The sequence below is a fragment of the Neoarius graeffei genome, chromosome 2, assembly GCF_027579695.1.
Source record: "Neoarius graeffei isolate fNeoGra1 chromosome 2, fNeoGra1.pri, whole genome shotgun sequence".
In the NCBI taxonomy this organism is placed as follows: Eukaryota; Metazoa; Chordata; class Actinopteri; order Siluriformes; family Ariidae; genus Neoarius; species Neoarius graeffei.
The window spans coordinates 99,226,866-99,239,597 of record NC_083570.1 but is presented as its reverse complement, the minus strand read 5'-3'; the positions used below and the strand labels follow the sequence as shown (position 1 = coordinate 99,239,597).

At 42.1% G+C, this 12,732-nt stretch overlaps 1 protein-coding gene across 1 annotated transcript in view; it reads right to left on the bottom strand.

Moving 5' to 3' along the window:
- Positions 1-962: 962 nt before the first annotated feature.
- zgc:110843 (uncharacterized protein LOC541492 homolog) overlaps positions 963-12,732 on the bottom strand; it is a 37,526-nt gene continuing 25,756 nt past the window's right edge. The window contains exons 2-3 of the mRNA XM_060915275.1: positions 11,055-11,230; positions 963-1,399 (exon numbers count right to left, since the gene is read on the bottom strand). Coding sequence (XP_060771258.1) covers positions 1,310-1,399; positions 11,055-11,230 — 266 coding nt within the window. The 3' untranslated portion in view covers positions 963-1,309. The remainder of the gene's footprint in view (positions 1,400-11,054; positions 11,231-12,732) is intronic.

The window sequence follows — 12,732 nt, the reverse complement described above, 5'->3', positions numbered from 1 at the left end:
CAAGCCGGAAATTGTGTTTGTTTTGATAGCAATCAGGAAGGTTTCTAGGCAGTAATCATCATTTAAACCCGTTTTTGTGCAATACTTCGTTTGGAAAACAGTTTTCAAAATGGCGGCACTGACACCTGGCTGACACTTCTTCACATTTCGAAGTCTCGCACAAGTCTGGTGAAGATCGCGCGGATAAGCGACGCCTGCCGTGGACCAAACGAACTAAATTCAACATGGCTAAAAACCGAATAGGCCGATAAGTATAATATTTAATTGCAATTAGTTGCCAATACGGGTCACGATATAAGGTTACTAAAACCGAAAACGTAATTGAAGAACACATTAAGAAATAAAGCAAGTTTAAAAATGACTTCAGCTCTCCTTTAAGAGAACAGGGTAATGCATCGACCTGCTTTTTGATGGCTTTTGAGACCGTACGACGGCCTTACATACGAACAACATCCGCGTATCACCACAAGGAACCTGATCATAAGCGCAAGGCAATGGATCTCGTAAACACGACCACCAGACAACGAAATTTGCATCTTTATTTACATAAGATAGATGGGTTTTTATTTTTAATTTGCTTTTTTTTTTTTTATAACTTGGGATTACTTCCAAACACATTTTACAGAAAATTATTCATAATTTTTTTTAAATCTATAGCAGACTTTTTTTTTTTTTAAACCTGAGTGACTTCTTACTCTGCACACTCATGTAAACAATTATTGGATAGTTCAGGAGCAATTATAAGCATCTTTCCGTAGTTGTAGATAATCTAAAACTACTGCGAATCGATAGATTAGTCCTTATGCCCGATAATATTTGATTGTAGCTATATGGTAATGGTGTAAAGTGAAAGCGCTGGTTCACTGCTGTCCACCAGGCACCCAGCAGAGTCACACCATAATAAATGTCGTAGTGTTGTTTCTGGCGCATGGCGTGTGGTGTCAAAGAAAGGAATAAATCTGTATTTGTAACTGTGATGTGTAGCTCATCACAATGCAGTGATTTATTGACATGAAATACACGACACAATTCCATGGTTCATTCATGGTGCTGTAATATTATTCTATTCAGGTTGATTTTCTGCCCTTGGAGATATTTTGCTCCTAAACTCATCAGGAGCTCTGCTTTTAGGCAGTGCTTTAATATCTATATTATTTAAAACAATTTGTTATAAATGACGAGATGGACAGAATGATGATAGGAGTGGATTTCAGTCTGAAGACTATCTTCTCTGATACAGTAATGATGTGTACACACACACACACTTTCTCAGTAAATCAAACACAGCAGCAGGATGAAGATCAGATGCTCAGGCGTCTTTTCTGTTGATGATCAGCGGACCCACGTTGTCTCCGGTCTGCCTATTGTGTCTGATGTGAGAGCCATCGCAGTAGGGGAACTGTCAAGAAATCACAAAAACACTTTTACAAACCCAAAGCTTGACGAAACATTATAGCGGCTGTTTGCTGCTTGTATATTTGGCATATTAAAGGAAAAATATACGTGTTAAACATTTAAACAAGTCTCTTTTTTTAAAAAGAATTACGAAGAAAAACTCAGATATTCTCCGAGATTACAAAGTCATAAGTTTACAAGTAAAAAGAGACACTTGGAAATTCTGTGACTTTAAAATAAATAAATAAAAAACCATCAGAAACCATCGTTTCTGAGTTTCTCTCATAATTTGTGACTTTTTAATCTCAGAATTTGAGGGGTTTTTTCCCCCTCGCAAATTTCTGATTCTAATCTCAGAAATTATCTGAGTTTTTTTCTTGCAAATTTCCAACTTTTATGTCAGGAATTTGGGGGGGGGTCTTGAAAATTTCTGAGTTTAATCTCAGGAATTCTATTTTTTCCCCCCTTGCAAACTTTAATCTTAGAAATTCTTGGGAGGGGGGGGGGGGGGGGGGGGGTCCTCGCAAATTTCTGACATTAATCTCAGGAATTCTAATTTTTTTCTTGCAAATTTCCAACTTTTATGTCAGGAATTTGGGGGGGGGGGGGGTGTCTTGAAAATTTCTGAGTTTAATCTCAGGAATTCTATTTTTTTTCCCCCTTGCAAACTTTAATCTTAGAAATTCTTGGGGGGGGGGGGGGGGGGGGGGGTCCTCGCAAATTTCTGACATTAATCTCAGGAATTCTAATTTTTTTTCTTGGAAATTTCTGACTTTAATCTCAGGAATTCTGAGGGTCCCCCCCCCCCCCAAATTTCCAATTTTAATCTCAGGAATTCTAAAGATCCCCCCCCCCACACACACAAATTTCCAACTTTAATCTCAGGAATTCTAAGGATTCCCCCCCCCCACACACACACACACAAATTTCCAACTTTAATCTCAGGCATTCTAAAGACTTTTTGCCCCCTCACAAATTTCCAACTTTAATCTCAGGAATTCTAAGGATTCCCCCCCCCATAAAATGTACAACTTCAATCTCAGAAACTGAGGGGTTTTTTTTCCCTCTGAATATTACCCCCTCGCTCAGCTCTATAGCTTTTTAACCTAAAATGGCCCTAATACACCATAGTTAATATATAGAAATGCATTTTAATTAACATTTCAAAGATGTTAACGAGGCAGTCGTCTGATCATACACCATGAAGCTGTGACAACACTAATAGCAACACAGCGTGAGTAAAGTGAAACCCAAAATGGCCGACAGGAAGAACACCTGCTTGTGGTTAACTGGTAAAATTTCGTATGAGTTTCAGTATGAAAACCTGCAGTTCAGTGAATCAACAACACTCGTGAACAAAGTCTAAAGTCCTTCCCGCACCATATGGTGCACAGAGCAGCGCCAATCTCCGTTTCTGTAGCCCTCAGCCTCTCGCCTATTACATAGCTAGGGTTACAGTGGGGGGCTGGTCCTCTGGTAACCACGAGAGTTTGACTCCCCACTCACATCTGTATTGCAGCGTGCCTTGCCAAATGGCAGTAGGTACCATTTTTATGATGATCTTTGGTATGACCCGACCGCGAGTAGAACTTGCGATCTCCCGATCGAGAGGCAGACACGCTTAACCACTAGGCCAACTTGTGGTATGAAGCTCTCAGTATTCATGTCATTAATTTACGCTAACTGATGTGGGCTTATTTTTAGTCATGGGTCTAATAAACGTTAAGATTTAAACACACATTAATAAATACAGGTGTGTGGGAACATTACTGATGGGTTATTAAATGGTGAAGTCAGGGTTTGTTAGTTTTTCTAATGGAGTAAATTTAATTATAATGTGAATTATCTGTCGACTTAGATATTCAACTTGTTCAATCTTGCTAGGAGAACAATGTTTAGGTCGGTGGGTTGTGTCAAAGTAACGTCCACATGAAAGCCAGGATCTAAGGTTTCCCAGTAGAACATTGCCCAGAGTATCACAATGCCTCTGCTGGCTTGTCCTCTTCCCATAGTGCATCCTGGTGCCAACTCTTCCTCAGATAAGCAACACACACCTGTCCATCCACATGACGTAAAAGAAAGCATGATTCATCTAACCAGGCCACTTTCTTCCATTGCTCCATGGTCCAGTTTTGAAGCCCATGTGCCCACTGTAGGTCCTTTTGGCAATGGACAGGGGTTAGCATGGGCACTCTGACCGGTCTGTGACTACCCAGCTGTGATGCACTGTGTTCCGACACCTTTCCATCACAGCCAGCATTAACTTTTCCAGCATTTTGTGCTCCAGTAGCTCTTCTGTGGGATTGGACCATATGGCTTGCCTTCATGCCCCATGCGAATCAATGAACCTTCGACACCCATGACCGGTTCACCGGTTGTCCTTTGGATCCTTGGACCACTTTTGGTAGGTACTAACCACTGTATACCAGGAACACCCCACAAGACCTGCCATTTTAGAAATGCTCAGACCCAGTCATCTTGCCATCACTATCTGGCGCTTATTAAAGATACTCAGATCTTTGCATTTGCCCATTTTTCCTGCTTCCAGCACCTCAACTTTGAGAACTGACTTCACTCGCTGACTAATATATCCCACCCCTTGCTTGACAGGTGCCACTGTAACGAGATAAATCAATCAAATGTTATTCATTTCACCAGTCAGCAGTTTAAATGTTAGAGCTGATTGGTGTATAAATAATCAGCCATATTCATATTCATCATATAAACATTAGGGCTGCAACTAGCGATTATTCCGATAACTGAGCTTCCTGTAAAACATCACAGAAAAGTTCATTTGTTAAATATATATTTACACGACTTAACTCTCTTATTCCAAATCGATATTTCATCCTCGAAAGTGCTCAGCTTTACAGCGAGTTCATTCAGCAGTTATTTCTCTCTGGTCATCATAATCTGATCACATGATTTTTTTCCCCATAGAAGCCTGTGGGTTGATAAACCCACTGATGCTCAGCGTCTCTGTAGTTTAATGCCGCTACGGGATCTGCTTTGATCTTAGTGCAGCAAAGCTAGATATCGATTGCAAAACATGCTTTTAAAACAACTTCCGGACGCCTGGCTTCACTGGGGGTCTCTGTAGAGTCGCTGGCAGTAAACTGGGACTGGACGCTGGGCTTCTGTATGATGATTAGAGGCAAGGACGCGTTATCCTAATGGGCTTCATGGGCAGCTGCCCAGGGCCTCGGCCACTAGGGGGCCTCGGAGGTAGCGAGATCGGAAAATCTCATCTCATCTCATTATCTCAAGCCGCTTTATCCTTCTACAGGGTCGCAGGCAAGCTGAAGCCTATCCCAGCTGACTACGGGCGAAAGGCGGGGTACACCCTGGACAAGTCGCCAGGTCATCACAGGGCTGACACATAGACACAGACAACCATTCACACTCACATTCACACCTACGGTCAATTTAGAGTCACCAGTTAACCGAATCTGCATGTCTTTGGACTGTGGGGGAAACCGGAGCACCTGGAGGAAACCCACGTGGACACGGGGAGAACATGCAAACTCCACACAGAAAGGCCCTCGCCGGCCCCGGGGCTCGAACCCAGGACCTTCTTGCTGTGAGGCAACAACGCTAACCACTACACCACCGTGCCGCCCCAGATCGGAAAATATGAAACGATATTTTCAGAAGTTTTGATCATATTGATAACATTTTTGATGCATTTCGCCACCCGTAAGGAAGCCCACCTTGTCCCGTCGCATAAATCACCCGTCATTGTCAATATGATCACTGTCCACCATGTCTTCACACGCTACGCCAGCTTGAGTTCAATGATTTAATTAATGACTTCACTTTCCAGAAAAGTAGGAAAGTGCCCTTGTAAGTTGACCCATGGCTGTCAAACTGAATGCGCAAAGCTGTGTGCCACTGCTGTTTGGGACATTACGTGTGTGAAAGGATGGAATGTTTCACATAGCCTAACATTTTGAGATTTATTTCTGAGAAGCAAGATATTTTCTTTCTTTGTTATTGCTCTGTTTTCACAAGTTAAAAGTCGCCTGGATTCCAAAATGAAAACGAACGGTTATATACCGAATGAACGTTCTTGTTCTGAATACTAAAGAAACTGTTGTAGGCCGAGGTTATGTTCTTGACATGTTGTTCATTGACTCACTCATTCAAAGGCTTCTTGAGGCTAAACTTTAGTTAACCAGACTTGTTAACCGTGATGTCTGATGGATTTTTTTCACCATCCAATTGCCTATTTCACCATTGCTTTTTCTCGATTAAATAGGTGTTGATGGATATAAAGTTTTATCGTTCAATAGTATTTCTAATTGTGCCACTGTCATTATTTAAGTTTCTGTGTCTAGTTAGACAGGCACGTCTGAGGTGGGGTTTACATTAGACCGTATCAGCGGATCATCAGATTAACGTTTTTAAAACGATTCATCCTGTGCTCCAAATCACTCCGCCCTGAACAGCGAGTGCCCTCTGGAGGGTGCGCACTCCGGCCCTGCGCAGCTCACAGAGCGCGCGAGTGAAGCGCACGAGCAGTGATTCGGGACTGAGCCGCTGTGCGCATATCACTTACCACTTGCAAGTGGAAGGATGGCAAGCCTAAAGACAATCATAACTACACAATGGGCAGTATTTGCATCAGTATTTGCAGTATTTTCATACTTTTATATACTCTTTAATGAAAGGTGATACAAGGCGGAAGTCCGCACCGTTTTTCAGCAGTCGCGTCACATGACCAACGCCAGCGAATCAGGAAGGTGGATGTCACAGTGACGTTGTCCAATGACGATGCCAGCTAGAGCTCAGCACAGCGTATCCGCGTATTCTCAATGTTTACACAGCACCGGACCAGACACGATCTGGATTGAATACGTGGACCCTGGCGGATTCCCGTTTCCCGGCGTTTCCAGGCGGTTTAATGTAAACGGACAGTGCATCCGCGAAGAAAACGAGACAGATACGGTCTAATGTAAACTTGGCCTGAGGGTGTGAATTTGCTGAGCGCAGTTGACAACAGGCGGGGGTGGGGCCTCGGGGGGGGTGTCTGCCCAGGGCCTCGGCAAGGGTTAACGCGGCCCTGATTAGAGGAACTCTCAAATCTCTTTTGAATGTCATGTGACTGACCGTTTTAAAATTATACGTCTCATCGATCAGACGGATTCAAGCTCAGTCCATGCGGTGTTTTGGCAACGGAAGTCATGAGACGAGCCGCTACTCATTCTTGTTTTTTTTTTTCCCCCTACCAATATACAGTATCGGCATTATTTCACTCAGCATACACATTTCTGTTCCAAAATGGTCATTTTTTGAAAGTTTAGTTTTCAGATTTTTAGTCAGTGCATTTTGTTTCCACATATCTTAATATTACAGTGTGAATATTTCATGAGGTATCCTCATCTGATTCAGAAGATATGGCCTGTTTATCAAGACCACCGTTTCGGTGAATTGGTGGGGGCTACAGAGACTATACCAGCGTATATTTTTTTCCACAGAATTAAAAAAGAAAGATTTAAAAAGGTACAGTGCCTTGCAAAAGTATTCATACCCCTTGAACTTTTTCACATTTTTCCACCTTACAACCACGAACTTAAAAGTTTTTTTTATTGAGATTTTATGTGATAGGCCAACACAGAGTAGCACATAATTGTGAAGTGAAACGAAAATGATAAATGGTCTTCAAAATTTTAAACAAATAAAAATCTGAAAAACGTGATGTGCATTAGTATTCAGCCCCCCTGCGTCAATACTTTGTAGAGCCACCTTTTGCTGCAATTACAGCTGCAAGTCTTTTGTGGTATGTCTCTACCAGCTTTGCACATCTAGACACTGAAATTTTTGCCCATTCTTCTTCGCAAAATAGCTCAAGCTCAGCCAGATTGGATGGAGAGCGTTTGTGAACAGCAAGTTTCAAGTCTTGCCACAGATGCTCAATGGGATTTAGGCCTGGACTTTGACTGGGCCATTCTAACACATGAATATTCTTTGATCTAAACCATTCCATTGTAGCTCTGGCTGTATGTTTAGGGTCATTGTCTTGCTGGAAGGTGAATGTCCTTCCCAGTCTCAAGTCTTTTGCAGCCTCCAACAGGTTTTCTTCCAGGATTGCCCTGTATTTAGCTCCATCCATCTTCCCATCAACTCTGACCAGCTTCCCTGTCCCTGCTGAAGAAAAGCATCCCCATAGCATGATGCTGCCACCACCATGTTTCACAGTGGGGATGGTGTGTGCAGGGTGATGAGCAGTGTTAGTTTTCCGCCACACATAGCGCTTTGTATTTAGGCCAAAAAGTTCAACTTTGGTCTCATCTGACCAAAGCACCTTCTTCCACATGTTTGCTGTGTCCCCTACATGGCTTCTTATGCCTGTCTTTCAACAATGGCTTTCTTCTTGCCACTCTTCCAAAAAGGCCAGATTTGTGGAGTGTACAACTTATACAGTAGTTGTCCTGTACACAGATTCTCCCACCTGAGCTGTGGATTTCTGCAGCTCCTCCAGAGTGATCATGGGCCTCTTGGCTGCTTCTTTGACCAGTGCTCTCCTTGCTCGCTCTGTCAGTTTAGGTGGACGGCCATGTCTTGGTAGGTTTGCAGTTGTGCCACACTTTTTCCATTTTTGAATGATGGATTGAACAGTGCTTCTTGAGATGTTCAGAGCTTGGGATATTTTTTTATAACCTAACCCTGCTTTAACCTTCTCCAGAACTTTATCCCTGACCTGTCTGGTGAGTTCTTTGTTCTTCATGATGCTGTTTGTTCTTCAGTGTTCTCTAACAAACCACTGAGGCCTTCACAGAACAAGTGTATTTATGCTGAGAGTAAATTACACACAGTAGGACTCTATTAACTAATTAGATGACTTCTGAAGGCAACTGATTGCACTGGATTGTATTTAGAGGTATCAGAGTACAGGGGGCTGAATACTAATGCACACCACATTTTTCAGATTTTTATTTGTTTAAAATTTTGAAGACCATTTATCATTTTCGTTTCACGTCACAATTATGTGCTACTCTGTGTTGGTCTATCACATAAAATCTCAATAAAAAACTTAAGTTCATGGTTGTAAGGTGGAAAAATGTGAAAAAGTTCAAGGGGTATGAATACTTTTGCAAGGCACTGTATAACTAGATACATTTTATTGGAAATATTATGAAATACAATTTGTATGGCAATGAGCACAGAATCAAATATCTTTTCTAATGAAGAAACGCCTAACGAAGAATTGGGGGCTACGGAGACTACATTTCTCAATTAAACCACTACTTAGTACAATTACTTCGAGTCTGTAATGACTAAAGGCATTTTTATACCTTTACTTCTCATGGTAATTATAAAAAAAACATCATGGGAAATTCTTTAACCCTGATTTAACCCTGAGTTTAGAGAAGGCTACGGAGACTACATTGCTTTTTCCATTATCCCAGTGAACATTTTCAATGAACGCTGAAAGGTGTTGGTGCCTTACAGTCAACACGTTTTTTCTGTGCATTATTCCGACATGTATAGAGATTGAAACTACCAAAATGGACACCATTAAAAGAATCAGTGATTGAATTTTTGGGTTCCTTTTTGAGAACACTGACCAAAAACGTCATTTGGCATAACGACGGACACGTTATTAAAGAACTGCAAAATTTTTGCCAGGTGCTAAATGACTCCTTTATATGCATATATTAAATTAAGCAGAGATATGACATTATCATTTCATATCAATCTTATAGCACAAAATGCAATAGAAATGTGGGACTTTGTATGATGTTATATACACTCACCGGCCACTTTATTAGGTACACCTGTCCAACTGCTCGTTAACACTTAATTTCTAATCAGCCAATCACATGGCGGCAACTCAGTGCATTTAGGCATGTAGACATGGTCAAGACAATCTCCTGCAGTTCAAACCGAGCATCAGTATGGGGAAGAAAGGTGATTTGAGTGACTTTGAACGTGGCATGGTTGTTGGTGCCAGAAGGGCTGGTCTGAGTATTTCAGAAACTGCTGATCTACTGGGATTTTCACGCACAACCATCTCTAGGGTTTACAGAGAATGGTCCGAAAAAGAAAAAATATCCAGTGAGCGGCAGTTCTGTGGGCGGAAATGCCTTGTTGATGCCAGAGGTCAGAGGAGAATGGCCAGACTGGTTCGAGCTGATAGAAAGGCAACAGTGACTCAAATAACCACCCGTTACAACCAAGGTAGGCAGAAGAGCATCTCTGAACGCACAGTACGTCGAACTTTGAGGCAGATGGGCTACAGCAGCAGAAGACCACACCGGGTGCCACTCCTTTCAGCTAAGAACAGGAAACTGAGGCTACAATTTGCACAAGCTCATCGAAATTGGACAATAGAAGATTGGAAAAACGTTGCCTGGTCTGATGAGTCTCGATTTCTGCTGCGACATTCGAATGGTAGGGTCAGAATTTGGCGTCAACAACATGAAAGCATGGATCCATCCTGCCTTGTATCAACGGTTCAGGCTGGTGGTGGTGGTGTAATGGTGTGGGGAATATTTTCTTGGCACTCTTTGGGCCCCTTGGTACCAATTGAGCATCGTTGCAACGCCACAGCCTACCTGAGTATTGTTGCTGACCATGTCCATCCCTTTATGACCACAATGTACCCAACTTCTGATGGCTACTTTCAGCAGGATAATGCGCCATGTCATAAAGCTGGAATCATCTCAGACTGGTTTCTTGAACATGACAATGAGTTCACTGTACTCAAATGGCCTCCACAGTCACCAGATCTCAATCCAATAGAGCATCTTTGGGATGTGGTGGAACGGGAGATTCGCATCATGGATGTGCAGCCGACAAATCTGCGCCAACTGTGTGATGCCATCATGTCAATATGGACCAAACTCTCTGAGGAATGCTTCCAGCACCTTGTTGAATCTATGCCACGAAGAATTGAGGCAGTTCTGAAGGCAAAAGGGGGTCCAACCCGTTACTAGCATGGTGTACCTAATAAAGTGGCCGGTGAGTGTACACTACCGTTCAAAAGTTTGGGGTCACCCAGACAATGTTGTGTTTTCCATGAAAAGTCACACTTTTATTTCCCACCATAAGTTGTAAAATGAATAGAAGATATAGTCAAGACATTTTTCTGGCCATTTTGAGCATTTAATCGACCCCACAAATGTGATGCTCCAGAAACTCAATCTGCTCAAAGGAAGGTCAGTTTTATAGCTTCTCTAAAGAGCTCAACTGTTTTCAGCTGTGCTAACATGATTGTACAAGGGTTTTCTAATCATCCATTAGCCTTCTGAGGCAATGAGCAAACACATTGTACCATTAGAACACTGGAGTGAGAGTTGCTGGAAATGGGCCTCTATACACCTATGGAGATATTGCACCAAAAACCAGACATTTGCAGCTAGAATAGTCATTTACCACATTAGCAATGTATAGAGTGGATTTCTGATTAGTTTAAAGTGATCTTCATTGAAAAGAACAGTGCTTTTCTTTCAAAAATAAGCACATTTCAAAGTGACCCCAAACTTTTGAACGGTAGTGTAGTTCAATGTACAGTGGAACAGTAGAACATGCCAAAACAGCCCTAAAATGGACCAAAAAGGCATAAAAAAATGAAAGAATCAACATGGAAACAAAATTTGAGAAGTGTTCTCGGACACTTTCTTCACACAGTAATCCTCCCCACCCTACACACCCACCTTCCTGGACCTCCAGCAGCGGCAGTAGACGGCCTTCTTCCTGATCTCCTCGACGTCAAAACTGTGCACCACGTTGGTGCTGTCCTTATCGATGTCCAGGTTGATCTTGTCTGTGGAATCGCTCTTGCTGCTCCAGAAGTACCTGGTGAGCAGGTGTGGTCCTACAGGCGCGGCCACTGCAACAGGAACAGCGATGAGTCATGTGATGTGCAAACATCTACAGCAGGAGGCCTTGCATATCCATATCCATTCATCCATCCATCCGCCTCAGACTGGGAGAGTGTCTGTATCTGGCCAGTCCAGTATAATATCCACGTGTGTAGTTCAAAGGTCTCGGTTTCATAGTTACCGGCAAAAATACGCAAATATTCTCTCCACTGTTAATATTTACTGATCAGTGATCCTGCCCATGTATTATACACTCACTGCAAAAAATGGCCTTTCAAAAATAAGAAATAAAAGATTAAAACAAAGCATATTTGCTTGAATCAGGTGAAAAAAAATCTGCCAATGGAACTAGTCAAATTTGACTTGGTAAGATTTCTTAAAGTAAGATGAAAAATCTAACCTGTTTTTAGATGAAATAATTCCAAAATAAGATTGGGGAACTTATTATGCGAGATCTGATTAACTCAAAATAATCAAAATAGTTCTTATAACAAGATCGTACTTCTTACATTTAGCCATTCAAGTCATTTATTTATTTCATTTTAAGGGTATTTCACTTAAATTCATGACAAAGTCCTAGCAGTAAAAACTGAATTTAAGATAAATATACTAATATTGGGGGTGGCACGGTAGTGTAGTGGTTAGCACTGTCGCCTCACAGCAAGAAGGTCCGGGTTCGAGCCCCGGGGCCGGCGAGGGCCTTTCTGTGTGGAGTTTGCATGTTCTCCCCGTGTCCGCATGGGTTTCCTCCGGGTGCTCCGGTTTCCCCACAGTCCAAAGACATGCAGGTTAGGTTAACTGGTGACTCTAAATTGACCGTAGGTGTGAATGTGAGTGTGAATGGTTGTCTGTGTCTATGTGTCAGCCCTGTGATGACCTGGCGACTTGTCCAGGGTGTACCCCGCCTTTCACCCATAGTCAGCTGGGATAGGCTCCAGCTTGCCTGCGACCCTGTAGAACAGGATAAAGCGGCTAGAGATAATGAGATGAGATATACTAATATTAGGATTGTTAAATTCTACAACTAAGCATTGCTAGCTTAAAAGATTCTCCTTTTGTGACCTGTAATTAGTAAAATACTCTAGATATGAGACCAGAGACTATCTTGAATCAAGTTGACGACACGTGTAGCATTGCAACAAGTTTATTTTTTTCCCCATTTCAACATTCAAACATTAAAACATCTCTTAAGATTCCACTTCCCCAGGACCTCAGGCACCAAAAAAAAAAAAAAATAATAATAATAATAATAAAGTCTACGCATTTTGACTTACAGTGCTTACACAACGCCAAAGCAACAGTGCATTTTGGGGGCACTGACTATTCATGTGTACGAGGGGTTTACAAGATCAGGCACAAAAAAAAAAAAAAAAAAAACAACCAACCAAAAACACTGAACTTAACTCACAGCATTCCAAAAAGCCCTCACTAAAACTCCCTCCACTCACTCATAGCCTTTTTGAAGGCACTTGTCTGGTCTAGAGTCTGTACAGCATCTAGAAGGAGCTCA